The 26,904-nt window shown below is 63.5% G+C and overlaps 3 protein-coding genes across 7 annotated transcripts; 1 reads left to right on the plus strand and 2 right to left on the minus strand.

Annotated features, from left to right (window-relative positions):
• The first annotated feature begins 1,854 nt into the window (after positions 1-1,854).
• On the plus strand, positions 1,855-12,954 carry ENG (endoglin). Its single transcript, XM_055721007.1, has 15 exons — positions 1,855-1,996; positions 5,849-6,006; positions 8,126-8,260; positions 8,820-8,982; positions 9,174-9,330; positions 9,513-9,645; positions 9,867-10,041; positions 10,126-10,265; positions 10,371-10,508; positions 10,822-10,866; positions 10,981-11,091; positions 11,181-11,426; positions 11,613-11,676; positions 11,763-11,864; positions 12,303-12,954. Exons 1-15 carry the CDS (start codon positions 1,939-1,941, stop codon positions 12,419-12,421), a joined length of 1,944 nt encoding a protein of 647 aa, XP_055576982.1. The 5' UTR covers positions 1,855-1,938; the 3' UTR covers positions 12,422-12,954.
• FPGS (folylpolyglutamate synthase) lies at positions 12,795-19,219 on the minus strand. Of its 5 annotated transcripts, none has more exons than XM_055721004.1 (15): positions 18,373-19,219; positions 16,536-16,664; positions 16,365-16,418; positions 16,201-16,265; positions 16,001-16,115; positions 15,812-15,889; positions 15,465-15,526; positions 15,261-15,363; positions 15,068-15,145; positions 14,847-14,994; positions 14,670-14,768; positions 14,321-14,471; positions 14,159-14,234; positions 13,802-13,868; positions 12,795-13,701 (listed from the first exon to the last, which is right to left on the minus strand). In XM_055721004.1, the coding sequence occupies exons 1-15, from the start codon at positions 18,391-18,393 to the stop codon at positions 13,292-13,294; spliced, it is 1,656 nt and encodes a 551-aa protein (XP_055576979.1). In that variant the 5' UTR covers positions 18,394-19,219; the 3' UTR covers positions 12,795-13,291. The 5 variants fall into 5 exon arrangements, with proteins under 5 accessions (XP_055576979.1, XP_055576978.1, XP_055576974.1 ...); XM_055721003.1 differs by having other exon boundaries at positions 16,536-16,676; XM_055720999.1 differs by lacking the exon at positions 18,373-19,219 and adding an exon at positions 17,644-18,008 and having other exon boundaries at positions 16,536-16,676.
• A 136-nt stretch (positions 19,220-19,355) lies between these two features.
• On the minus strand, positions 19,356-25,624 carry CDK9 (cyclin dependent kinase 9). The gene is made up of 7 exons (XM_055721047.1): positions 25,467-25,624; positions 24,916-24,997; positions 23,919-24,009; positions 21,839-22,005; positions 21,466-21,637; positions 21,241-21,389; positions 19,356-20,039 (listed from the first exon to the last, which is right to left on the minus strand). The coding sequence occupies exons 1-7, from the start codon at positions 25,556-25,558 to the stop codon at positions 19,674-19,676; spliced, it is 1,119 nt and encodes a 372-aa protein (XP_055577022.1). The 5' UTR covers positions 25,559-25,624; the 3' UTR covers positions 19,356-19,673.
• Positions 25,625-26,904: the final 1,280 nt, after the last annotated feature.

The following is a 26,904-nucleotide window of genomic DNA, read 5'->3' on the forward strand; positions in this document are numbered from 1 at the left end:
TCTGGGGGCCCCCAGCACCTGCAGGTCTGCCCAGGCATGATGCCACAGCAGAGGGGCTGTGGTGGGGCTTGGGACTGGGGTTTACCCAGCCATGGGGAGGGCAGGAGGCAGCAGAGGCACAACCCCGGCAAGCCGCCACCCCCCTGGCTTCCAGACTGCTGGGAGCTGGGAACAGAGCCAGGGGACTGGGGGCAGGCAGCACTGGGGGCAGCCGAGGTCGCGGGGCCAGAGCAGAGGAAGGAAGCGAGTGGAGAAGAAAACAAAAATCCCTAAGAAGAAAACCCACACCCGTCAGCCCCGTGCCAGGGGGTAAAGGAGCCAGCGGCAGAGTACGGGGGGCAGGCGGCGGGGCAGGAAGGATGCGGCCAGGGTGCTGTCAGCACAGCTGAGCCGGGTCTGGGGCTGGTGGGTGTTTGCCTCGTGCCGGGGTTTTGGGATGCTATAGCCTAAAGCTGTGCAGCGGGGAGGGGGGCAACCTTTGTGTCTCCATCCCTCTTTGGGTGTGCTGTCAGTGTGCCTCAGTTTCCCCAGGTGGTGAGCAGGGCACGGGGTGGGGAGGGGGGACCCTGCAGCGCCCAGCAGGCCCAGGCACTCTGCCTTCCTCCCCAGCATGGCCCCTGGGTGCTTGCTGAGGGGGTTTTAGATGCTTTTGCTCTGGCTGGAAAGCCTGAGGCTACCCTGTAAGCTGCAGCAGGATGGGGGGAAGATGCTGTACTGGGGCTCAGTGGGGTGCATGGGGCTACCTGTGCGGCCACCCCCCATCCATAGCCACCCTCCTGATTGTCACGCTCCAGCCACCAGCATCCCAGGGTTTGAGGGCTTCTTGCTCATCGCCCTGCAGTGTCACCGGGGGGAGAGGGGTGTGGGAGGGCCAGGGGTGCCTGTGCCTCGTCCCGGTCCCCACCCCTGTCCCCATCCCCGGGTGAGCACCTGTCCCCGCGGTCCCCAGGAGATGGCAGTGCTCTGTCATGGGAGATGTCTGCTGCTCACCCCAGGTCACGGACATCTCCGGGGACATCCTGGCTGGTGGGGACAAGCCTCGCAGGCTTCCCTGGCAGGACATAGTGCTGTCCCCCTACCGCCGCCATGGCTTGGAGCGGAGACCACCCCTTTGCCTCTCCCGGCACCGGGCTCCCAGCTGCACCATTAGCTGCGTGAGGGCTCTCACCTGGGGCAGCAGCTGCTGGCACTTGTGGGAGGGATGGGGCAGGGCTGCAGAAGGGGCTCCCTGGTGCCCCCGGCCACCCCCTGACTCCCACCTCGGTGGTGCTTCGCTGTGACCTCTTGCCCAGGCAGCCCTGTCTCAGGGGACCCCCAGACCTGCCAGGCAGAGATGTCCGGGCAGCCCCTGGCCAAGGGTACAGGCAGCAGTGCTAGGGACCCTCCCCCTGCCCCCTGGCCCCGGGTGGGCAGCCAGGGCCACGGGCAGTCACCGGCCAGGGACACCGTGACCCTGTTGGGGTGCGGGCTGAATATCGGGGCAGCCCCTGTCCCCACCGCCGGGAGCAGCCCCCCTCGCTGTGCGGGTCAGGCTGTGCTGCAGCAGTATGCAGGGGTGTATTTTGGTGGGGGGCTCACCCCACTTGAGTCCCTGTGTGTCCCACCCCTCCGCTCACCAGGGAGGGGTCCTTGGGATGCTAGTGCCCCCCCTCCGCTGCTTGGGGCTCTTCCAACGCACCCCTCCGGAGGCGATGCCCCGCTCCGCGATGCGGGGAAACTGAGGCATGGTGCCTGCCGCGGGGGGTCGCTCCTCTTCCCCCACCCCCCCGTGGCGGGAGGCTGCCCCCCCGCCGCCGGCACGGCCTCAGCGCCGCCAGCGGCATTTCCTCCCGGCGCGGAGCCGCGCCGCCCGCGGGCCCTCCCCCGGCGGGCTCGGTTTCCTGCCGCCGCCGCCGCCCGGCACTCGGCGCTGGCTCCCGGGGAGCGGCCGCAGCGGAGATGGGCCCCCGCGCCGCCCCGCTCCTGCCCCTGCTGCTGGCCCTGCTTGGCCGCCCAGGTGAGTGGGGCCGGGGGGCACCGGCGACACGCACCCCCTTCTTGGGATGGGACCTCTGGACGGGACCTCTGGGGTGGCAGCGGCGGTGGGACCCGCCGGTGGCTCCGGGCGGGGGGGGTTCCGCGTTCTGGGAGGCAGCGGGTCTGTGTCCGAAGGGGTCCCGGCGGTGGCGCCCCCGGGAGAGAAGGTTCTGGGGGAGGCAGCCGCGGCGGTGGGGAGGGACGAAGTCCCCAGCGCAGCCCCGCCGCTCCCGGGACCCCCGACAGCCCGGCTGCGCCACCGGGCGGGGGGTGGCCGGGCCGCCCTTGCTGTGCCCCGACCGAGGCAGCGGCACCGGTGCCCTGGCGTGGCCCCGGGCGTCCGGCCGGGGGCTCGGGCGGGAGAAGCCCCGTAAAGCCCATGGGGTCGGAGTGGGGGGCTCGTCCACTGCCGGAGCGGTGGGACAGGGGAGCACCAAACCACCCCAAGGTCCCTGCGAAGCCACAGGGAGCATTTCAAGCGGTGACATGCCCGGGGACACCCGGGCTGGGTGGAGGGCACAGAGCCGGGGGGGGGGGGGGGGGGGCGGGAACATGACCCCCCAGTGGGGGGAGAGGGAGCTGGGAAAGCGGCAGCAGTCTGTGGGGGCTGGGGCTGGCGGTGCTGCGTGTCCCTCCTGGCCTCCGCGAGGGCCATCGCCGGTGGGTGCTGCTGGGGTGTCCCCGCCGGAGGCTCAGCACCCACTCCCTGCGTGCCGTCCCCCCTGGCAGCACCCGGTGTCTGTGCCGGGCAGCCCCTGTCCCGTGAGGCTGTGCCGCGTGGGCCCCATCCTGCGCAGATGGGCAGTAAGCTCTGTGTGGCTGTGCGGTGCGGAGCCATCCTTTAGCTGTGCTGTAAGGTCCATGTCCCCTGTAGCTGTGCCGTACAGACCCTGTCCGATGGCTGTGCCATGCAGTCCCCATCCTTCGTATATGTGCAGTAAGCTCTGTGTCCTATGTAGCTGCGTGAGATAGTCCCCATCCTATAGCTGTACCATATGGTCTGCATCTTATGTAGATGTGCCATAAGAGGCCCTGTCCTCCCTATCTGTGATGTATAGGCCCTATACCACATAGCTCTGCCATCTGGTCCCCATCCCACACAGCTGTGCAATGTCATTTCTGTCCTATGCAGCTGTGCCATACAGTCAGTGTCCTTTGTATTTGTCCTGGATGGTCTCCATCCTATATGGCTGTGCCATATAGTCCCTGCGCTAACATGGCTGTGCTCTATTTGCTGAGCACTGTGTAGCTATGCTGTATGGTCCCATCCTGAGTAGCTGTGTCATATGGTCCCTGTCCTGTTTAGCTGTGCTATATGGCCCCTATCCTACGTAGTTGTGCTATACAGTCCCCATACTGCATAGCTATAGCATACTGTCCCTGTGCTACGTAGCCGTTTGATGCAGTCCTTGTCTTAACTGTGCTATACAGTCCCTAGCCTACGTAGCCATGCCATACGGTCCCTGTCCTATGTAACTGAGCTGTACAGTCCCTGTCATATGTGGCTGTGCCTGTATGGTCCCTGTCCTGCGTAGCTCTGCTGTATAGACTGTGTCCTGTTTATCTCTGCCATACCATCCCATATCTATGCAGCTGTGCTATATGGTCACCCTCCTACCTAGCAGTGCCACACACACCGTTTCCTGTCTGATTGTCACCTCTCCTCAGCAGGGACCTGTAGGGCTGGGGGTGCCCACGGCAGGTCTGGTGTTGGGGGGCTCTCACAGCCACAGGAGGCTTCCAGAGGTGGGGGACTTTGTGCTCCCTCCAGCAGGGACTGGTGCTGTTCCCCACAGGGCAAGCACGCTGCTGGTCGTTCCTTCCTGTCCCTGAGCGAGCCTGCTCAGCACCTGGCTGACTTAGAGAGGGGCAGGAATGGCATGGCCTGGATCAGCCCCAAAACCTGGGTCCCATCCACCCTGTTATCTGAGCCTTGATGCCACCTCCGCATGGTCCAACAGCCAGCAGTGGCTTGGAGGGTGACAGTCCCCCCTGGGCTGCAGCGTGGGGTCCGTCCCCATTCCTGACCCAGGCTGAGACTGCCCAGCTCGTTACAAAAGTGCCGAGGCAGCACAGCCAGATGTCGGGATGCCAGAGTGGCACTGCCCGTCCCCCGGGGCATCCTGTGCTGCCACCCTGGCCCTGCATGCCCCAGCCCAGCACCCCTGGGCGTTGCTCTCTGCCCAGGGACTTTGATCTGCTCCCAAAACCCTCAGGAATCACCCCTCCAGCCCCTGACCCAGGGGGGAGCTGCAGTGGAACTGTCCCCGCTCCCTGGTCTCAGCCATGCTGGAGCAAAGGAGAGGGCGGGCGGCTGGAAAAACATAAAGTGAATTTTCTTTCTTTCTTCCTTTTTATTTTTTTTTTCCCTTTCCTGGAGTACAAAAATAACAGCGCCCTTATCTGATCGCCCCGGCCCAGCTGAGCCCCCTTATCTGATCCTGACATAATACTGGAGCCCGCTGCCTTCCCCAGTGACCGATGGTGCCCAGCTGGCACTGCTGCCCCGTATCCCCTCACTGGCATCCCTGTCCCGTGCCGGGAGCGAGCCCGGCCATGGCTCCCTGGCCCTGCCTGACCCCGCAGGATGCTGCCAGAGGTGTGATGAGCTGCCCGGCCTCTGCCTGGCAATGGCAGGGGCCACACAGCCGTGCCCGGTGCCGTCCAGGCAGGAGCAGAGGGGAAGAGGGACGCAGCCTGTGGCGCCCAGATAAGCAGCTGTTTATCTTCCTCCTGATGCTGCCGGCCACGTGGCGGCCGCACCGGGGGGAGGAAGCGCTGGACAATAGGTGGGCCCATGGCAGCGTCACTGGGGGGGTCTGCACCATGCCACTGCAATGGTGAGGCATGGGCCAGGGATGTCATGATGGACGTGACATGGTGTGAGTGACCCTTTGCCAGCTGCCGCATCCCAAAGCCTCATTGACCTGAGGCATCACGCCCTCCGGCCCCAGACCCCGCAGGGGCAGCTGGGTGGCCCTGGCACGGGGTCCAGTCACCTCCCAGCACAGCGGCTGGGGCCGCCAGGGATGAGAAAGTATGGGATGGGAAAGAACGAAGGGACGGAGCTCAGTGTCCACCTCCAGAGCAAACCCAGCACCCCAGGCACCAGCTCCCCATGGGAAGCCCCCAGCTGTGGCCATGGGGCTCCATCCTGCCCAGCCCCCTGCAAGGGAGCATCCACGGGTGCAAGCAAATCCCCAGGACACCTCCCGACACAGGAGCCAGCTTGACGGCAGCCCAGCCACAGCAGGGCTGCCTGGGGTGGAGGAAATGGCCGAGGCAAACGGGGATTTACAGGATCAGGCCTTCAAACGGCTGTTTGCACTCAGGATTTCCCTTGGCAGTTGCCCACCAGCCCTGTTCGCTCATGCACTGCACGGGGGGTTCAGGATGGGGCAAAGCTCACGCCTTGGCGCCCACGGAGGATGAGCTTTACAGCCATTTCCATACCTGAGCTTCCCGCTTTCCTGCGGGATGCTGGGGGGGGGGCTTCCGCCACCGCCTGAGCATTCGGGGCAGCCGGGTGCGAGTTTTGGCACGCAGCAGTGCCAAGCCGGGACAGTGGATTTTTCCAGCCCTGATCCAAGGGTCATTAACGTGATTGCAGCCGGGGGCTGACAGCAGCAGATGAGCCCTGAGCAAACACGTAGCAGATGGTCCCGCGGGTGCTGTGCCGGCAGCGGGGCTGTGGGGACGCCGTGCCGGGGGCGCGGGGGCAGTGCTGGGGCTGGTGTTGCAATGCAGCCTCCTCCCACGTCATGCACCTGCTATGTTGTGTCACCCCACATCCCTGCAGCGGGGACTGACAGTCTCTTTGTTTTCCACCCAGACCCTGGGAGAGCCGAGGGCTGTGACCTGCAGCCGGTGACACTCGAGCCGCCCATCACCCTCTTCTATGCCACCAGCACGGTTCCTTGGGGCTGTGTCAGCAGCAGCTCGCTGCGTACCAGCCAAGAAGTCCATGTCCTCAGCGCTGAGTGGTCCAAGGTGAGTGAGCGGGGTCCCAGCACTGTCACCCCGGCACTGTTCCCACTGGGCAGGGTGTCCCAGAGCTCTTCCCTCTAACGAAGGAGACTGAGAGGACCTGGAGTAACCTTGTCCATGGCCCCTTCACCAAGCTTCCCCTCCCAGGGCAGCTGTGGGTGTCTCTGGCCCTGAAGAGGGTTTAAAGTCTTTAGAGGCAACTCCTCGAGCAGCCTGGGCTGCCGGGGCTGTCCCTGCCCTGGATGTCCCGGGAACCCGTATTTCCCTGGGGAGGTGTCCTGGTCCCGGCTCAGGAGTGGAACAGCCACGGGCATCCCATGGGGACTGCGCTGGGGAGGGATGGAGGGATAGAAGGATGAAGGGATGGAGGGAGGCACATCACTTGAAGGCGGCCAAGTGAGCAGAAGCCTGGCTGCCAGTGCTGGCACGCCCTGTCGAGGGGCGATAGGCGCATTGTGGGTGTCCCGGGCACCTTTTGGGCGAGGACGGGCACAGAGCCACAGCGGGGCTGGCGCTGGTGCTGCTTGGCACCGTTGGGTGGGTTTGCACCAGCAGGTGGGTTTGCGCAGCCACTCTGCAGCGTGGTCCAGCTCCCCTTGTGCTAGCCAGGCCCCGGCAAACCTAGCACCCAATTCTGGTCCGGCGCCTGGCCGCCTGGCGCCACACTCCCCCCGCCACCTCCTCCCAGCTCTCCCAGTTCTGCTTTCCAGGAGGAGGTGGGACCTGGGCCAGAAGCCACTGTGGGAGGGTGGGTTTCACAAGGGCCCCTCTCCCCAGCCTGACGTAGCGCTGGCACCCAGTGCATGGATAAGCGTCGAGGCCTGGGGTTGTCACTGGTGGTGGCAGGGGACACATTGATGTCACAGCTGCGGCATGGAGCCCTGTGGTGCACGGGGGGAGCTGGGCAGGGACGCGGCTCCACTTATAGAAGAATTACTGGAAGCCACTTTCTATAAGCAGATCCCTATGATGCAAAAAAAAAAAAAAAAAAAAAGAAGAAAAAGAAAAAAATAACCTGAAAGGCGGCAGCAGGGCAGCAGCGAGGCTCTTGCCACTCGTGTAGCCGAACAATGGAGCGCCACAAAACACGCGGCAGGAAAAACAGCCGCCAGCTCCTCCCTGACGCCCGGGGGCCACCCGGAGTCCCCGGCCACCCACGCTTGCCACGGGGCTGCGGCCAGGCTGGGATGCCCATGGCCCTGGCCCACCGGCCCTGTGCCCGGCACTGGCAGCTGCCTCCACCCACCCAGTCCCCGGCTGGTTCTCCCTGCCCGCTGCCTGGCTCAGCATTTTGCAAGTGGTGATTCAGATGGCAGTTGCCAAACTTAGTGCCCGATGATTTGGCTTCCCCATCTGGATTTCCAGCTGGAGGCTGCTAGGCAGTGCTGGCCATGGAGGGTGGTGTGTGCCACTGCTGTGCCCCCAGCATCCAAGCGCACCAGTATGGCCAGTCTGGAGCCTGGAACAGCTGCACAGTGCTGAGGTGGGGCTGGGAAACCCACAGGGGGATGTCTCGGTGCCCTGGGTGGGGATGCCCCACTCTTCAGTGGGGGACACTCCGGTACCTACAGTGGAGATGCTCCAGTCCAGTTCTTGGTGTGGAGACACTCCAGCCCCAGTGCAAGGATGCCCTGGCTGCTGATGTAGGGATGCCCCAGTCCCCAGTCTGGGGACTGGCTGATCTCTGGTGTGGGGACACCCCAATACACAGTGGGGCGACATGCTGGTGCCCAGTGCTGAGGTTACCCAGTCCTTGACACAAGGATGCCCTGGTCCCCAAGGCGGGTGCCTAGACCCCAGTACAGGGATGCGCTGGACCTCAGTGTGGAGTTGCCACCATCTCTGGTGTGGGGATGCCCTGGCCCCTAGCTTGGGGGAGCCAGGGAGTGTTTGCCCCCCTGGTGTGGGTACACGTCCACATGGCATCTCTGCATTCCCCAGCCTGTCTCCTAAATGTGGCCACAGCTGCCTCCTGTGTGGTCTGTGCCCAGGGCCAGCCCGAGGGCAATCCATGCTGCCTCTGGCTCCAGGGGCAGGTAGCGTAGCCGGGGGGCAGCCAGGGAAGTGACAGCAAACAGGGCTTGGTGACCACGGTGGTGACACTCTTCCCTTTCACCTCCAGGCCCCTGCCTTCCCGCTGAAGGTGTCTGTCATGCCACAAGCTGGTGGCTGCAACCGGTCAGCAGTGCTCGTCCTCCTGTGCGCCCACTGCTCAGCCACTGTCACCTCCCTGTGCCCAGACCTGCGCATCCACACTGTGAGTGTTGTGGCCCTGCAGCCAGGAGCAACCCTGGGGGACAGCAGGGCTGGGGAGATCCCTGGAGATGTTATGGGAGGGTGTCCCTGGAAACAATGCTCATGGTGCCCTGGGGAGGAGGGGACGCGCCTGGCCGCTGCTGGCGGTGCTGAGCACGGGGCTGGCCAGGCAGGGAATGACGCACAGGGCTGGAAAAAGCTCCCGTTTCCTCCAGCCGGTGGGAGGAAGGTCAGGGATGGGGTTTGGCTCCAGCGAGCTGAGCCAGGGCCGGGAGCTTTGTTAGCAAAATAAACCTCCTGCTTTGTTTGTGGCTAATAATAAAGTGGGCCGAGCCCATGCTGCTGGCTGCCCACACCGCTCCCAGCTTGTGGCCCCCAAAACCCCCATTCACCAGGGTGACCCTCAGCCATGGTGGGACTGGGGCTGCAGGGATGCCTGCCTGGCTTAGCTTTACACCCGCCATCCTTCGTGCTGGTGAAAGGCTTTCCCCATGGCAGCCTGCACTGGGGAGGGATGGGGTTGCCCCCCACCCTGGCTCAGGTTGTCACTCGCCCCACAGGATGCCCACCTCAGCCCAGGGACCACCACAGCACTGGGCGCAGAGCTGCCCATGGTCACCAGCGAGGAGCAGCTGCTGGCCTGGGCTCAGGACACCTATGGGGGCATCACAACTTACAGCAAGCTGCAGGACCCTCGCTGGGTCCAGCTCCGCCTGGGAGAAGGTGTGTGGGGCCAGGGGTTGGCACTGGGGGGCTGGGGTGGGCAGCAATACTCTTCCTGTTCCCAAAGGGTGACAACCTGCCAGGGCGAAGCATGGTCCAGGGGCAGATGCTTTGGGACCAATGTCCCTGGCCCCAAGCATCTCCCCACCTGCTGAGCCCGGTTTGGCTTTGGTGACCCCCTGCCTCCACAGATGCCAGAAGCCCCCCACACTGCATCCCCCAGGAGCACTTCAATGCCATGCTGTACCTCGAAACTGAGGTCTTCTTCCACAAGATGAAGGGCTGCTCACGTGGGGACACCCAAAGCACCAGGGCTGCCCACATCATCCACCTGCTGTCGGAGTCCAGGTACCGCACGGTGCTGGCAGCGGGTGCCCTGGGGTGTCAGTGGGGTGGCACAGGCAGTGGGGCATGCTTGGAGATGCTCAGGAAGGAGTTGGGGTGTCTCGTGGGACATCCCAAGGCAGGGCACAGGACCCACCGTTGCAGAATGCTCATGCTGGGGTGGGGGGAATCTCATGGTTTTGCAGCTCCCCCATCACTGAGGTGAACCTGACCCTGAGCTGTCCCGAGAGAGCCGTGAACAACCAGATCCTCATCCTGCAGAGCCGGACCAACCTCACCTGGTCACTCTCGGTCAACAACTGCTCCATCCAGTTCATAGTAGGGCTGAGCGTGATGTGTGTCCCCTTACCACCCCCACCAAGGGGGCTGCCAGATGCCAAAGAGATGCTGGTGGTATGGGGAGGGTGGCAGGAGGGCACCTGGGGACACTGGGTATGGGGAGATGGCAGCCCCCTTACTGCAAGCCACCCCTGCCCTGAGGATTCCCAACTGCCCCCATCCCTGCTCAGCCCCGCTGTGCTGACTCCCACCCCCTGTAGGTCTCTGGAAACTACAAGATCACATCCATGTCCCCGATGCTGCACCGCGGGGAGCACCTGCCCGACACGGAGCAGGGCCTTGTCACCAAAGCCTTTGAGAAGAACTACAGCGTCATCGCCTCCTTCTCCACCATCCCTCCCAGCGCCCGCATCAGTCTGGAGATCCAGGAGCACGGTGAGGCCCCCAGCACCTCAGGGATGGGTGTGATGGGGGTGTCCTGCTACCCCCACTCAGCCCCCCTGTCTCTCTATCCCACAGAGCCAGTCAAGAGGGTGCCCGAGACACCTGCCGCCCCGGCCCCCACTGCCTCACTGCCCTACTTGCTGCTGGTCATGCTTCGGCCTTGGAAGTGCACAGATGAAACCATGGAGATCATCATCGCCAGGTCCCACCTAGAGGTGAGGGTGTTCCCAGTGCCCACCAGCATCACCCATGGGGGTTCACATCCTGCTTGGGGTGGATGTCCCCAGCCAGTGGGTGACTGCCAGGTGCTCTTCTCCCAGCCCATCAAGGATGTGGTGAACATCACCCTGCGGGACATCAACTGCCAGGCAGAAAAAAACGCCACTCACTTCATGCTGAAAACCCCCCTCAGCCACTGCGGCACCCTGGTGGAGGACAGGGGCCTTGCCAACAATGAGGTGAGGCAGGAGGGGCTGGCTGGGGCACTGCCCCCAGCCCTGCTAGTGCCCTGTGGGGGCTTCAGTGATGCCCAGTGGGGCTTCTCTGCTAGAACCTCCTTGTTTTTGCATGGTTGGAAACATCCTGCTGCAGCCCAGGGCTGAGCCCTGCTGCTGCGCCTGGGTGCTGGTGGAGATGAGGGGGTGTGGGTGGGACCCCCATCCCATCCCATCCCATCCCATGGTAGGGGGGAACCCCGTGGTCCCAGTGGGGACAATAGACCCCCACAGTGGGGACCACTTGGCTGACCCAACCTTCTCAACTTTCTTGCAGCTCATCCTCAACCTGGCCAAGGGCACAGTGCTCCAGAGCGTGCGGGTGAGAGCCGGGTTTCCCAGCGGGCCTGGGGTGGGACCATGGGTGCTGGTGTCACTGCCAGCTGGGTGCTGGGAGCTGGGGTGGTGGTGGCCTCAGTGCTGTGCCCACTTGCAGGTGGCCTTTGAGTGCATGATCCCACGGGAGCTCTTCCTGCGCCTCTTCCCCACCGCCGCCTTCGAGGCACCACAGACGGAGCTGGAGGTCAACAAGGAGGTCTTCGTGCAGGTACTGCCAACAGCTCGGTGCCTGGGCTGGGGCCATCCAGCTGTCCCTGGGCCAGAGACCCTAACCCTGTCCCCCTGCTCCCCCGGCAGGCGTCCATGCGGTGGGAGGACCACCCAGCTGACCTGCAGCTGAAGGAGTGCTGGCTGGTGGCACCAGGGCAGGAGCCGATGCTGCTGGTGCAGAGCGGGGAGGCACGCGGCACAGGGGTGGCCTTGCTGGAGGGCCCCCCCAGCAGCCACGGAAGGAAGGTCTGGCGCTTCCGCTTTACCTACGCCGTCCCCGAGGGTGGGCGCATCCCCTTCTCTGCCACCCTCAAGTGCAAGGCTGGCTTGCAGGTCAGTGTGACTAACTCCCCACCCCATGATGCCACCGTGCTGGTCCCCACCAGTGGCAGTGGCAGCCTGGCAGGTTTGTCCCAGCCCAACAGGGAGCAGCATCCCTGGTCCCCAGAGTGTCTGGGGGCTCCTAGCCCTGTCCCCCCACAGCTCTCCCTGCTCTCACCCCAACCTCCACCTCCACAGAACAACACCATCTTCGAGAAGGTACTGGAGGTGACAGTGAAGGATGGCTGGCGGCCGCCCAACAGTGAGTTTGGGGCAGGAGAGGAGGCTAGGGTGGGAAGGGGACCCCCGCTCCAGCAGGGCAGTGCTGACGGGCTCATCCTCCCACAGACCGTGGGCTAGGGCTGGCCACCGTCCTGGGCATCACCTTTGGCGCCTTCCTCATCGGGGCACTCCTCACTGCCGGGCTCTGGTACATCTACTCCCACACCCGTAAGTATCCACCACCCCTGCAGACCCCCACGGTGGGGTTGCGGGGGGGGGCACATGCATCTCCAGTACTGGGTTGCCCATGTCCGCACCTGGCTGAAGTCCCCAGGTGAGCCAGGGACCAGGCTGCTGCCATCTTCTGTATGGCCCTCCTGGAAATTCCACAGGGGAGTGACCCAACTGGGGGTGCCCATGGCTCCCCAGGGTCCCCCCTACTGCCCCGGGGTACCCCCTGCCCTCCCTCCTGCTCCTGGTACCACCATGGTCCCCTGTGCCCATGCCAACCAGGGGATGGTGGGGAGCGAGCCCAGAGGGCTTGTTCATGGGGGCTGCAAAGCCCAGCGGGCATGAGCCATGGCCACCACCAGCCACCCTGAGCTCGGTTCCCCTCGGTGTTTCTCCCTCCGGCGTTTCTCCCTCCGGCACCGCGACACGAGCCAGGTCCCACCTCCAAACTGCAGCCAGTTTCCAGCACGGTGCCGGCCTCGGAGAGCAGCAGCACCAACCACAGCATCGGCAGCACCCAGAGCACCCCCTGCTCCACCAGCAGCATGGCCTGACCCCCCCCAGCCCACCCGGTCCCCGACTGTCAGACTTGGGGACCCACCCCAGCCCCATTAAGCTGGTGTTTTGCCCCAAATCTCAGGCCGAGCCCGGAGGGGGCCTCCGTTACTCATTCAGTGAATGCTTTGGCCCCCCAAGGGCAGCCCACGCCGGGGGAGGGGGGCACCCTGCAACCCCCCTGGGGTCCCCTGCTGCTGGGCGCACCGGGGAGGCGGAGAGAGTACCTACCCCCAAAGCCTCCCCCAGGGCTCCCCCTCAAATGGGGGGGTGGGGGGTGGGCAAAAGTGGGTGCCCCCAGGACAAGACCCAGCACTTGGGGTGACCCCCTGCACCTCTCCTGGGTCCCCCCAAGAAGGCAGCGGGCACCACTAGGAGCAGCAAAATGTTTATTAAGGGGGGTGAGGCAGTGTGGGGCTGCTGGCTCCCCACGGGGTGATGGGCAGAAACCACACACACTCCCAGCTCCCCACCCAAGTTACAAACTATTAATAATAATAATAATAATAAAAATCTCCCCTATGTTAAATTAGTCCACACCTCGCTGTGGCTTGAGGCTCCCACCTACCGCCCCCTCAAAACTCCCTCTACGCCCCTGGGCGCCTGGACCCTGGCACAGCCTGGGGCAGCCCCCCCAGAGGCCAGGGCCCCCCCAGCCAGTCCCACCAACGTGGGCTGGGGGCAGGGAGCAGCTCCCCCATGGCCAGTGTCCCCCCTGCGGGGGGCACAGGCAAAAGGCACTGGCGTGAAAAGGGATGAGCCGGGAAGGGTCTGGGGGTCCCACGTGCCCCCCCAGCCACCTCCGAGCACCATCTGGGGCAGAACCGGCGCTTCAAGTAAAAAGAGGTGCAAAGCCCTGCGCACCCCCGTTACTGGGAGAGCGCGGGGTCCAGCAGCCGAAGGACCCCCCCCACCAAGTGCAGGCTGCCGGTGACCAGGACGTGGATGGCGGCCGCCTCCCGCAGCAGCACAGCCCCTCTGCTGGCGGCGGGGTGGGGGTGAGCCCCCACGGCGGTGGGCGCTGCCAGCCAAGGGTCCCGGCCCTGTGCCACCCACCTCAGTGCCTGGGCCAGGCAGGGGAACACGAGGGCTGGGGAACTGAGGGGTCTCGGGGCTGGGGGGACCAGGAGCAGGGGTCCTCGGGCAGAGGCTGGCTGCAGGGGGGCTGGGAGCCAGGGGTCCTGCCCCTCCTTTTCCTCCAGCAGCCGGGTCCACGTCTGCTGGTTCTCCAGGCAGCGGGTCAGCGAGCTCTCCAGTGTCACGTTGAAGTTTTGCTGGTCTGGGAGAGATGGGGATGGGGGCCAGGGATTAGGGGGAGCCAGGGAGGGGTTGGGGATGAGGGGCGGGGCCGGGGGAGACCCCGGCTCCCCAGCACTCACCTGCATTGCTGGCCACGGGCACCTCCGTGAAGTTGGGGCAGAAGACAGCGTAGTCAAAGCGGCAGGGCTGTGGGGAGAGGAGGGGGGGTCAGCACTGGGGGAGCCCTCAGGACCCACCCACGGGATTGCCACCAGGACCAGTCCCACACTGGCAGGGTCACGGGGGGTTGGTCCAGGCAGGGGGTCATCCGATGTCCCCCCCTGCACCCAGAGCTGCAAGACCCTCGTGGGGGGCACAGAGGTGGGATACACCCAGGGACAGCAGGGTGGACAGACTGCACAGCATCAGCTCCTCCTCACGGCTCCCCCCACCTGCAGCGAAGCAGTGACCCCCTCCCATGACCTCCCAAACCTCACCAGAAGCAGTTTGAGCAGCGCTGCCATGTCCCGGTCCCCCGTGGCATTGAAGAGCAGCACACGCACCTCAGAGCCACTGCGGGGACAAAGGGTGGGTGGGCTGTGCCCCATGGGGAGCCCCAGCACCACCACTGTGCCCCCCCACTGTGTGTGTCCCCTTACTTGTGGGATTTGTCCTGGTTGAGGGCAGCCTGGTGGAACCAGCGGACACAAGCCTGGATGCTACTGGTGGTGTGGGCCCCGTCCAGGTACCATGTCACAGGGCCATGGGGCAGCACCTGGGTCCGGCCCAGCCACTCTGTGTCCCGCAGGCCTGGGGGGGCGGCACAGGGCATGGCTGGGATCCCCCTACACCCCGCCCCCAGCACCAGTACCTGCACAGGGCTCAAATGTGGGGCAGGCAGCCTGGCTGTGCCCCCCAACACAGGTGGCACCGGCTGGGGGATCAGCGTGGCCCCCCCTCCCCAAGCTCTGTGATGGGCTGGGGGGTCCCGGCAGGGCCATACCGCACCTTGGATCATGGCATCAGTGGGTCGAAAGGCAGGTGCCAGCGGCACCAGCCTCCCTGCCAGCTCGGCGCCTGGCAGCACCTCCTCCAGCTCCCCGAGACCTGGTGGGATGGGCACCCCACTGAGACCCCGAGGGCCATGGCGGGGTCCAGCCCTCCCACCCTCATCCACTTCCTTACCGTGGCAGCTGCGGCACTGCAGCCAGGTCCGTGCCAGCTGCAGGGCCAAGGCGGCATTGGAGCGCTGGTGGGCACCTGCCAGCCCCAGCTCCAGTGGCCGGTGGCCCACCTCGAAGTCATCCAGCTCCGGGCAGAGGTACAAGGGACACTGTGGGGAGAGGAGGCTGAGCCACCCGCTGTGGATACCCCCCATGCACATACCCCTGCGCCGCCCAACTCACCTCCCGCTCCTGGGCTCGGTCCCTCAGCACCTCCAGTGACCGCTCCGGCTGTGCCACAGTGAACGCCGGCACGCCGGGCTGCGAAGGACCATGGTGCTCAGGGCCATGGGGGCACCTGGGGCCACGGGGTGCTCAGGGCCATGGGCGAGCACACCCCCAAACCATAAGAAAAGGGAGGACCAGGTCTCCCTACCTTAAAAATGCCCCCCTTCTGCCAGGCAATCTTCTCCATGGTGTCCCCCAGGATGCTGGTGTGGTCGATGCCCAGGGAGGAGACCCCACACACTACCGGTGCCCTGAGGACACAGTATGGCAGTGGTCCCCCTGTTCCCCACCACGGGGACATTAGGCTGCCCTGGCAGTCCCAGGGGACAGGCTCAGTGCTGCTGGCTCCTACCTGATGATGTTAGTGCAGTCGTAGGCGCCGCCAATGCCAACCTCCACCAACGCCAGGTCCACCTGGGTACATGGGGACACTGGAGCCACCAAAAGAGCCACCAGCAGCATGTGTCCCCATGGGTTTGGAGAGGCAGGTGGGTCCCTGCCACTGCACCTCCAAGCCCATGCCTGCCTAAACACTCGCAGCAGGACCATCCCCTGGCACAGTATCCCCTGCTTATAGCCATGACAGCCCAGCCGATGCACGTTCAGCCCCGAGTGGGGGCTGGACCCCATGTCCCTCCCTCCCCGAGGTCCCCACCAACCTCACGTCCCCATCACAAGCTAGAAGCCACCACCACCCACCTTCTCCTGCAGGAAGGCATGGAAGGCCATGATGGTGAGGAAGCGGAAGTATGCCGGCATGTTGTCATGCGCTGGGTCCTGCCGGGCAGGGTGAGTGTCAGAGGGTGGCACTGGGCATTCCCAACCAGCACTGGGGCACATGGCCCAGGGGGGGTCCTCGAGGGAGGGAGCACCCCCCGCCAGCCCCACCTTGGTCTCCTCCAGGCGGTTGTAAACGAGCCAGAAGTACTTGCTGAACTGCTCCTTGCTGATGGGCTGCCCATTGATGCGGATCCGCTCACGCACCTGCACCAGGTGAGGGGAGCTGGGGGGGCAGAGCAGGAGAGGGGGGCACAGTCGGGCACAGTGCCACCAGCCCCCCCAAAGCCTCCTGACCCCCCCCCACTCACCTGTAAAAGCCCGTCTTCAGCCCGTAGTTGCGGAGGATGCACTCAGCGAAGGCGCACACTGAGCCCTGGGGAGACAGCAGCGTTAACCCCCCCATGCTGGGGCAAACAGAGCCAGAGAGGCTGGAGGCCCCCCCTTGCCCCCCAGCACTGCCCATCTGCCTCACCTTGCCCTTCGTCCCCGTGACATGGATGATGTTCAGTCGATCCAGGTCCTCGACCTGCCAGAGGTCACCCACCCTATAAGACCCCCAGGAGGCAGCCAGCACCGAGCATGGCGGCACCACTGCTGGGACGGGGTGGGGTGGGGTGTGGTGATGGGGGGACCCCCTCCTCACCTTCATCCCGGTCCGCTCCAAAAAGCCCTGCATGGCTTCCAGCTGGGCCTGGGGGTCGCCACGCTCCCGCTTCACCTGCTCCAGGTCGCTGGCATTGGTCTGCAGGGTGTTGAGGGTCCGGATGGTGTCCTGGAAAGATCCCTGGGGGCGGTCAGGATGGCGCCCATCACCACAGCCTCGGGGCTGGGCCCACAGCCCCAGGGGCCAGCCCAGCCCGATCCACCCCATAGGGTTTGGCTCCCGCAGCCGTGCCCGCTGGCTGCCGCCGTGGCCCCGCGGTGACACGCTGGCAGTGCCAGCACCTGTTTGGGGGACGCCGCGGGGACGGGCTCCTTCTGGGCAAGGGGAGCCACCCCTCCACCGGCGCCCCTTGGCCCCGCGGGGAGGCACAGGGCAGCCCAGCACCCGGCACCCACCCCTGCCCGGCGGGACAAGGCCACCCACGGGTGCGAGCGGGCGGCGCTCCAGTGCCAGCATGCCTGCCCGCCGGCTCTAACCGGGGCCGCAACCGCAGCCGCGGAGCTGCACCTGCACGGTGCATCTGGCACGGCCGCTGCCGGGGGCCACCGAGCCCCCCGGGCCCGCACGCTTGGCCCTACCGCAGTGGGACCTGGCGTGGGACAAGCCAGTGGCCCCGGTGCGGGGACCCCCCGAGCAGCCGGACCCCATCCAGGCAGCAGACCGGCACCGGTGGCGCATCCTGCCCTGGTGAGCGTGGGGCAGCTCCGGGGCTTCCGCACCGCCCCCGGCCCCGGGACCGCCGGCGCCCCCGCGGCGCCCGGCAGCCGCACGGGCTCGGGATGCCCGAGGCCCCGCCCGGGACGCGGCGCGGCTGCTGGCCGCGCTCCCGGGGCTGCCGCGGCGGACGGCGGTTCGCAGGGCGACCTTCGGGCACCGGCCGCCCCCGGCAGAAGGCACGGCGAGCGGCGGCCCCGGGACCCCCCCCGCCCACCCGGGAGCCCGCAGGCCGCTGGCTCGGGAAGGGGCCGCCGCTGCCCTCCCACGCCCGGTACGGCGGGACACCCCCGGGTGACCCCAACCTCCCCGTGGCCCCCCCCGCGCCCCCGGCGCGAGGTCCCGCTCCCCGCCTGCTGCTGATCCGTGCTACCTGGTAATCCGTGGCGGGGGCGCGCGCAGGCCGCGTGCTGAACCGGCGCCCGGCAGCGGTCCGCACCGCTCCGCGCAACGCGCGCAGCCCCCGCGCCACCATCTCGCTGCCCCGTGCCGCGCCGCGCGCCTGCCGCCGGGAGCCCACGCCGGGACCGCCCCCGCCCCGCCCCCGCCGCCATCTTTGACACGGGCGGCTGGCCGCCACGTCGCGCGGGGACGCCATATTAGCGAGGGGCAGCAGCGGCCCGGGAGCCCCCTCACCGCCCGGGGCGGGCAGCCCCCGGCAGCCGGCGGGGCTCCCCGCAGCGCCAAGGCCGCCCCGGCCCCCCCCGCCGGGCGCAGCCCCCCCCCCCATCCCCAGCCGCCCCTGCTCAGCTACCGGCGCTGCCTCGTTCATCACCTGCTGCAGCGCTCATTGCACCGACCCACCCTCCGGTTACAGCGGGGGGGGGGCAGAGCCGGGACCCCGGGAGGGCAGCCCTGGAGAGCCGCGATGCCGCCCCCAGGCCCGGGCACCCGCCCTGGGCAGGCTGAAGGTGCCGTTTCACAGCTGCCCTCCGTGCTCAGGCAGAGGGACCGCAGCAGGTGCCAGCCCGCCCTTGGGGACAGCAGCGTGTTTATTCACAGCCGGCAGAAGTCATCTAGATTACTGCTTGCAACCAACTTCATTTTTCCCCAAGGAAACCAGGCTCCCCCCCAACCGGACGCTCTTACCAGAGAGATTTACCTCATACACGCCCTTGAACATGCTCCCTTCTTGTCCTGAGAACGGCCCTGCTCGCCACAGCTTCCTCACCCAGACCCTATGCTACCGACAGGGCTTTTGCCATTAACCCTGGTTAACAGACAACCTATCCAATGCCAAAGGTTATCACCCACCACATACTGTACACATCAGCTGTTTGAAAGTCCTGGGATCGATCCATGGGGCTCGCTGAGAAGACGGCCAGCTGCAGCAGACGGCCATGGAAGACAAAGAGTTCAGCCAACGGACCGGGTGAAGGAGCGCAAGGATCGCTCTGCTCCGCGTAACTCAGGCCTGGCGAGCTCTGGCAGGTGTGCGCACACCGTCCCAGTGCATCAGGCTGGTCGCTGCAGCCGGGGAAGGCGGCAGTCTTGCTCTAGGCTAGTGCAAAGAGCTCCAGGACAGAGGAGTGGACACGTGAGTGTTCGAAGAGTCACCCTGCTCCCACCACAGTGTTCCAAGCGCTGCCACGCCACTGTGAAATCCCTGCAGACAGCAGATCTCACCCCAGGCTAAGGCCAGCGCTCCCAGCTCCCTTCCCCATCCAAACTCCCGCCCCAGCCAGCGCCACGGGGAAAGCACACCGCAGCCTGGGTGTGTCTGACAAGACACCCAATTGCAGTTTGCCATGAAGAAAGCACGGACGCTGCAACCACGCGATTCCCACCATAAATCCTGGCTGTATGGAGCAACGGGCCTGGTGAGCACCTTTCGAGGCTCCAGCCCAAACGCCAGTGAGAGTCAGTCACACTGTCTAGAGTGACTCTGCCTTCCCCAGGACACTTCTGAGTCATCCTCCGCCAGTGCTTCAAAGGATACACTGTGCAGGAGCTACAACCACCCTGAAGAGCTGAAGGCAGCTCCCAGTAGGGCCGAGTTTGGTCCAGGGCAGCTACTCTCAGTCCTCCCAGTCATGGCACTGTTTGCCAAGAGCCCCAGCACTAACAAAGCCACACTCTCCATCGCCAGGTCCATAACAATCGTTCTACAAGATTAACATAACCAGTACAGACTTCTGCTGGGGCGAGGCGGGGGGCAGGGGGAGGGTGTGGGAGTTCTGTAACAAAGCTGTAGGGAAACATCTGCAGGCTTGTAGGTGTCACCTTCTGTAGCAGCTCCGTGGTGGCTGAGCTGCCGCACGAGATGTCAGAGCCGAGTTAAAGCCAGCAGGCGCTTCGCCTTGAAGAAAGTCCTTTCCCAGACAGAAAGACCTTGCCAGGACATCCCCGCTGAACGCAGCCTGCGCAGTAGCCCAGCTGGGACCCCGCTGGGGAAGCCCCCACTCAAAACACTCGGTCGAATTCAGTCTGGTTGGTGGCGGCCGGGTTCCTGCTCTGGTTAGCAGGCTGCTGGGGCATGTGCCCACCCCTCCTGCGTGGTGGGGCCAGGTACTCGAACATGGACTGGTTGTGGGTGGACAGCATGTTTTTGAGGTCTGAGGGCATGGGGTCGGACCAGAAGAAGTCGTGGTTCAGCGCATCATCGCTGTCGATCCGCTGGGCGGGATCCAGCACCAGCAGCTTGTCGATGAGGTCGAGTGCGTAGGGGTCTTTGACGTAGGCTTTCAGGCGATCCTTCACCTTGCGCTTCTGACCCTTGGGAAGATCCAGCTTCTGGTACAGCTCGTATTTATCCACATTTGGCCAAGCCTGGGAAGGGGCAGGAAAGCAGGGTTGGGAGGAAATAGTTACAGAGAGGACAAGCCATTTTTGATGCGAACACCCTCAGGCAAATTCGGGTGAGGTCTGCAGAGAGAACAGTGCTATTTTATAATCTCCAAACTGCCAGACCTTGTTCCCACAGCATGAGGGAGGCCCTAAAGGGTACGCTAAAGCCTGGAGACATGTGGACAAGTCGGGACGGAGTCCTGCTGGAATGGAAACAGCTTGCAGGATGCTCCAGGATTTCTGGTTCTCCCACGAAAGAGCTACAAGAGAGCAAGGCTCATGCCAGCTACAGCATCCAGAAAGGTAAAGCCACAAAACCGATTGCTAAGTAACAACCAGGATGTCTGTGGCTCCTTTTATCCTTAGGAAGCAAAGCCTGCTGCAGTCACCAGCACTTACCTCAACCCTGATCCGAGAGACCACCCCAGGTATTTACATACAAGAGAAAACACCTTCAATGTACGTACATAATGCATGCAGGACAGGCATCAGGCCTCTGCAGCTGCCTGCACAACACAACCCCTAGATCACAGCCCCGGCCAAGAGATCCCCCAGCTCAAGCCCCCACAAGAGGGCAGGACAAGCCGCCATTAAATAAGGAGCTGAGAAAGAGCTAACTGCTCCCACCAGAACTGAGCCGATGCCACGAGTGACAAGGCAGAACTGAAGAGGCTTTTCAAGGTGACCAGTTCAAAGCACCAGAGGCAAACCTCTCAACACAAAACAAACAGAAAAAAAAAAAAAACCCACCCTTCTTTAAGCAGAAATTCAAAGGGTGTTTATCTGTGAGACAACCCCCAAACACAGGCCAGAACAGATTCCTACATGCAATGTTCTGTTCTTTCACAGCTGGAGCAGCCAGCATCGTCTCTGTGCTCAAATACAAGGACACAACCCACCCCTGCCGAAGGGGGTCCGGGAGGCATGTTCACCCTTTTCTCCTCAGGAGGTTAACATGAGTGATGTGACAGCTGCAGTCTACACAGAGTAGCGAGGAAAGTGCAGTGCCCCACCGTGCACGTGGCTGCCGGGAGGCAAGCAGAGTTTGCCAGAGCTTCCCCAGCCTCCCTGCCAGCAGCGGGCATGGGAAGAGGCCCAGGAATGGCCGATCCCAGAACCTGCCCACACCACCGCCTCTATCCTCCCTCCGCTCTCTGCAGCTCGCTCACGCTCACGCCCTCACCTCCGGTGTGATGGATCCGCAGAGCTGGCTGATGAGGGTGAGCTGGTGCTGCTCTGTGTTCCCTTGCATGATGGGGCTGCGGGTCCACATCTCTGCCATGATGCACCCTGCACCCCAGAGGTCAATGGGGGGACCATAGTCCCGCTCCCCTAAACAGAGATGTCGCGTTAGTCACCCAGGGGAACGAGAAGGACAGAGAAGCCGGCAGAGCCCATCACCTCCTACCTAGGAGCAGCTCTGGCGGCCGATACCACAGAGTCACCACCCGGTTGGTGTAGCGGTTTGGCTGGCTGTTCTTAGCCAGGCTGAAAGCTCGAGCCAGCCCAAAGTCTGCAAGCTTCAGCACTCCGTCCCGTGTGATCAGGACATTCGCAGCTTTCATGTCTCGATGCAAGATCTGTACAAGGACAGACGCCAAAAGGTTAAGCCGTTAAGGTACCCTCCCTGGGCGCCTGGTGCCAGCACCTCCTTGGTGCCAGCAGCTCCAGAGGTGGAGGACAAGCAAGGACTTCCCTCCAGCCTGTGCTAAGACACCCACTCCTTGGAAAGCCACAGAAAGCAGGGTGACCTCAGAGCACAGCACAGATCTGGCCGTTACCTTGTTCCTGTGGATGTAGTAAAGGCCGTTCAACAGCATCTGCATCACTTTCTTGATCTCTGAGAGCGTGAACTTGACATGGGCATTGCTGAGAAGGCCAGCCAGGTCGTGCTCGCAGAAGTCAAACACAAGGTAGATGCTGCCCTTGCAGCGGTTGTATGGAGAGGCTATGGGAGAAGCAAGGAGGGACCGTCAGTGAGGGACCCTTAACCCCAGCACAGCTCCTCCTGGCCTCCAGCCACCCTGCCGCTCATACATACAGCGCTCACTAGGCAAAACCTCAGGGCACAGGCACACAGAGAACCAGAAACAGCCTGCAGGCCCCAAGACCCACAACCAGCAACAGAAGAACAGAGGATGAGGAGCAGAGTCGTGAATGTGATCAGACAGGCAAGGCAAGGGCACGAAAATCTTTGAAAGCTTCGTTTTGTATTGCTCTGTGCGCATAACGGCTGTGGGGTTTCCTCCCTGCAAGCCACGGCTGGCAGGTGCACATACCACTAGCTGCCAGCCAAGCACTACCACCAATCGCGTCAGTGATAACGGAGACGCCCGCAAAGGCAGCCCCAGGAAAAATGCAGAAACAGAGAAAAATCTGTCTAACAGAGTATTAGAAAGCGGGGGTTTCTGCAGCCTCAAACATCATCTGTGAAAATGGGCTGCTCTGGATCAAAGGGATTTCAAACTCCAACTCCAATTGCAATTTAAAGTCACTAACAGGAAGCCTCAAATGAAGCAGTCTATTTCAATCTCGTTCCTAGAGCACACACGCAAAACATTGAAAAGAAAGCTGACTTTCATCAGCTGTAATCAGCAAAACTTGCCGATCAGCAGCTCCTACTGGACAATGACAGCTAAGCTCAGCCCTCACAGAAACGCACCACTCTGCCAGCCAGCAGGGTGCCTGCCATACGAGGTTTGCAATTCCTTACACACATATGGCCCCTACCACACCTTTCCCACCTAAAAAGAGAGGCGCTTAAAAGTTTGAGAACAGCACATGCAATATTTCTGCTTTACTGGAAACTGAGGTCAAAGTAGATCTGGGTGAAAACTGGAATTCAAACAAAACACAAACGACCGATATGGCTACAAAAATATTTACCTTGGGTACACCAGCCATGCAACCACCACAACTTGTTTCATCACACAGTGAATTCAAAACTAACTTGTCAGTGTTTCGACTCATACCTGTTCGGAGGACTATAATCTACGTGCCGTAGAGGACTAGAGTAACTTCAAGCTCCTGGTCCTGGGCCAAACACTTCTACCAGTTCAGTGAACTTTTAAAAACACATCATCACCAGATACCTGCCACGTTCATTTTTATTTCATGGCAGTGACTGAATACAGAGAATGGCAGGCTTGAACATCAGCTGTCACTTTCAAAAGTATTTTTTACAATACAAATCCACAGAAGAGAAGGACGTATAAAAGCTACCAAGTGTTTTAAAACAACTTCACTGGAAACGGAGCCAGGCCAAGCGCACTGAGCGTGCCAGTCACGCAGCAGGGGCACACCACGTGAGGTAGAAGCGAGGAGGTGGAAGAGCAGCTCAGGGCCACCCCGAGGGGAGTCCCAGCTCTCACAGCACGAGCAGTCACTGCCATCCACAGCAAGCCAAGCAAGTCTCCAGCTGGAGCTGTTATCATCAGCACAGAGCTGCCACAAACCATCGCAAGCCAACCGAGAGGGACAGCTAGAGGTCCCGACAGGAGGGAACTGGCTGTGCACAGCTCCGGCCTCAAAACCCTCTGCTTCAAAGTCTCTCCAGCGTGGGTTTATCTCAAGCCTCTCAGGAGTTTTCCAATAGGGGCAGCATCCATTGCCACAGCACACCCATAGCCCAGCAGCACTGACCGCAGCTTTTTCCAGCCAAGGTGCAGCAACACCCTAACTCTGTAAGAAACTGTTTTCCAAGAGGAGCGTACCATCACCCCTCGCATCACAGGCGGGGACAGAGGCCTATGCTGAGCTAGAGGACCCCACTCCCAGCACAAAACACCAGCCCGCTCAGCAGAGAAGGAGGGCTGAAAAAAAAAGCTGGCAGCCAGCCCAAGAGAGAACCCCGCAAGCTACCTTTGGTCCTGCAGATTTCTATGAGGTTCACCACGTTCTCATGTTTGAGCAGCTGGAGGATTTTAATCTCTCGCAAGGCTGTGATGGGGAACTGGAAAGGAGAAAGAAAGGACGGGGATTAGGGCTGCGTGAGACCAGGCCACCCCTGCCTAGAGAACAGGAGACACGCGACCACGGCAGCTCGGCAGGGGACCTGCTTGAGCAGCACTGTCACAGGTCACTGAAGGCCGATCAGAGCTTTAAAATAAAACACCCACACCGGTACTGCGCACATTTCTTTACCATCAGGGCACCACTGCGGAGGGACATTCCTTCACAACAGAGTGGTTGTGTGGTGCTGAGGCAGGCATGCAGGCACCCCTCCCTCCTCTCCTCATCTTCCACATTTGTAATGGGACACGGTACGGCCTGGCTCAAGCTGCAGAGCAGCCTCCCCAGCTACTGCCTGCGCTGTTTAAGCTGTTACCTCGCTCCCCAGCTTCTCCCATCTCTTGCACACCCCTGAGCACATGCCCTTCACACACTACCCGGCTCCTCCACGAACAACAGCCAGCCAGCGGGGAGCCCTGCGCCTGGGGGGGGATGACAGGGTTTTGCACGGGAGGGAGGAGGAACGTGTGGGCAGCGCCACCTCCCAGCAGCTGTCCCATGCAGCCCGGGGACTGCACCACACTGCTGCCTTTGCAGCCAGAAAGGTGATAACAAGCCGTAGGCCCTGGCAAAGCCACAAGGCCCAACGTTATCATAGTATCAGCAGGAGAGGAAAAATGCCACAGGGCTGGGATCCTGTCCACACCCTTACAGGTTCAAGATACAGCATATTATAGCTGCAAATATTGTGAAACACATTTACTCTGTGAAAACACATCTATGCCGTCCCAAACATTAGCCTTCAACTACAAAGGGCCACCCCGCACCCCGCAGCCAGGCCTTGCCAAACACAGCCCAGCCACGTTCCGGCACTTACCCCCTATTTCTGCCATGCTGCTGCACTTACCCCCTCCTTCTCATTTTCCATCAACACTTTTTTCAGTGCTACTTTCTTGCCTGTCTGACGATGTTTGGCTTTGAAAACTTCCCTGTAAAACCAGAACGAAACCACTGAGCAGCGCAAGGCAGAAGGGACGCAGCCAGGTGCTCCTGACCGGGAACACCAGCAAACAAGACACAAAGACAAGACAACCGCTCTGTGCTGACCCGCCATCCGACCCAGCCACATCCCGTTCGCACCAAAGGCCCTCAGCAGCGGCCGAGCCAACCCAGCCCAGAAGCCCCACAAGGATTTTGGCCGAACCTGCACGTTTTGGGCGAAGGTGCAGGGCCCCGCCCCGCCCCGCCCGTCTCCAGAGTGAACTCTGCTCTGCCAGAGCGGGGCGCCGGGCCGGGGAAAGGAGGGCTGAGGGGCCAGGCCGGCCCCCGCGGCCGGAGCGCTGGCCGAGGAAGGGAGACCCAAGCGGGGGGCGCCCGGGCCTGGGGCGGGCGGGCCGCGGGGCCGAGGGGGCCGGCCCCGGGCAGCCGGCCCGACGGCGGGGAGGGCCGGGCACTCACCCGAAGGTTCCCTGCCCGATCTTGGCGAGCTTCTCGTACTTAGAGACCTCATCGCAGAAGGGACACTCCACCATGTCGTACTGCTTGGCCATGGCTGCCGCGGCCGTCGCTACAGCACCGCGTTCCGCCCCTTCCGCGCGCGTCACAGCCCCTTCCGCAACAACGCGGCCCCGCGAGGCCTCCTGGGACTGGGCGGTGGCGGCTGCCTCGGGGCGCCTGGGCGGGCGGAGCTTGCCGCCGCCAGCCCCGCCCCCGCCAGCCCCGCCCCGCCCCGCCGCCAGCCCCGCCCCCGCCGGCCCCGCCCCGCCGCCAGCCCCGCCCCCGCCGCAGCAGCCCCCTCCCCCCCGCCGCACCGCCCGGGGCACCCACCGCCCCTGGTGCTGGTGGCCCTAAAGCACGTCACCGTGTCACCGTGTCTCCTGCGTGCTGAAACCCGCCAGGGATTCCACAGCCTTTCTGCTCCCTGGCTCCTGCACCCAGGGGCTGCGGCGAGGGGACCCCACAGCCAGGGCAGGACACGGGTCCCGGGGGGCACAGACGTGCCCGGTGGGGGCTGCCGTCCCCCCGGCGATGCCTGCGTCAGGGTGCAACGCGAGCATCTTGGCGTGGGGGTGTCTGAAACTGGTCCCCAAGGCGGGGGGCACGGGGGGGCCAAGGCCAGAGCAGCAGCGGAGATGGCTGCTGGCATCCCGGCCACGGCAGCCACCAGGTGCTGCCTGGGAATGGGGGACAGCACAGACACTGCAGCCTGCCAGGCCCAGGCCACCTGGTCCTGCGTGAAGACACTCCTTCCTCCAGGGCACCCCAAGGTCCCCCAGCACGAGGCAACAGCCAGCGGCAGGGGGCTCCTGCTGCCACTGATGCCGTCCGGCTGTCACCCCACGGGGCCGTGAGGGCAGCGGCTGAGCCCCAGATGTGCCTGGTGCTCCCCTGTCTGCAGGGCTGGCGCCGTCCTCTAAGGCTGGCACCCTGCTCTAGAGATGGCACCCTCACCCACAGGGCTGGCACCCACGTTCAGGGCTGGCACCCTCCTCTAGGGCTGGCACCCAGGGGGCTTTGGGTGTCAACATCTGCTGGCCATCCCCAACCAGCACTGGGGCACATGGCCCAGGGGAGGTCCTCGAGGGAGGGAGCACCCCCCGCCAGCCCCACCTTGGTCTCCTCCAGGCGGCTGTAAACGAGCCAGAGGTACTTGCTGAACTGCTCCTTGCTGATGGGCTGCCCATTGATGCGGATCCGCTCACGCACCTGCACCAGGTGAGGGGAGCTGGGGGGGCAGAGCAGGAGAGGGGGGCACAGTCGGGCACAGTGCCACCAGCCCCCCCAAAGCCTCCTGACCCCCCCCCACTCACCTGTAAAAGCCCGTCTTCAGCCCGTAGTTGCGGAGGATGCACTCAGCGAAGGCGCACACTGAGCCCTGGGGAGACAGCAGCGTTAA

Source organism: Falco cherrug, chromosome 9 (genome assembly GCF_023634085.1).
Source record: "Falco cherrug isolate bFalChe1 chromosome 9, bFalChe1.pri, whole genome shotgun sequence".
In the NCBI taxonomy this organism is placed as follows: Eukaryota; Metazoa; Chordata; class Aves; order Falconiformes; family Falconidae; genus Falco; species Falco cherrug.

What these genes read in the sequence shown, in the direction of transcription:
- FPGS (XM_055720999.1), bottom strand. Translation starts at nt 18,000, where the DNA reads ATGGGGGGGGGGGCTGCGCCCGGCGGGGGGGGCCGGGGCGGCCTTGGC. An exon ending in ATGCCTTCCTGCAGGAGAAG is followed by an intron (nt 15,527 to 15,811) that starts GTGGGTGGTGGT and finishes CCATGTACCCAG; the next exon opens with GTGGACCTGGCGTTGGTGGA. An exon ending in ACCGAGCCCAGGAGCGGGAG is followed by an intron (nt 14,995 to 15,067) that starts GTGAGTTGGGCG and finishes CTCTCCCCACAG; the next exon opens with TGTCCCTTGTACCTCTGCCC.
- CDK9 (XM_055721047.1), bottom strand. Translation starts at nt 25,558, where the DNA reads ATGGCCAAGCAGTACGACATGGTGGAGTGTCCCTTCTGCGATGAGGTC. An exon ending in ACTACATCCACAGGAACAAG is followed by an intron (nt 21,638 to 21,838) that starts GTAACGGCCAGA and finishes GTCCTTGTACAG; the next exon opens with ATCTTGCATCGAGACATGAA. An exon ending in GCGGATCCATCACACCGGAG is followed by an intron (nt 20,040 to 21,240) that starts GTGAGGGCGTGA and finishes GCCCCTTCCCAG; the next exon opens with GCTTGGCCAAATGTGGATAA.
- ENG (XM_055721007.1), top strand. Translation starts at nt 1,939, where the DNA reads ATGGGCCCCCGCGCCGCCCCGCTCCTGCCCCTGCTGCTGGCCCTGCTT. An exon ending in CAGTGCTCCAGAGCGTGCGG is followed by an intron (nt 10,867 to 10,980) that starts GTGAGAGCCGGG and finishes GCCCACTTGCAG; the next exon opens with GTGGCCTTTGAGTGCATGAT. An exon ending in ACAAGGAGGTCTTCGTGCAG is followed by an intron (nt 11,092 to 11,180) that starts GTACTGCCAACA and finishes CTCCCCCGGCAG; the next exon opens with GCGTCCATGCGGTGGGAGGA.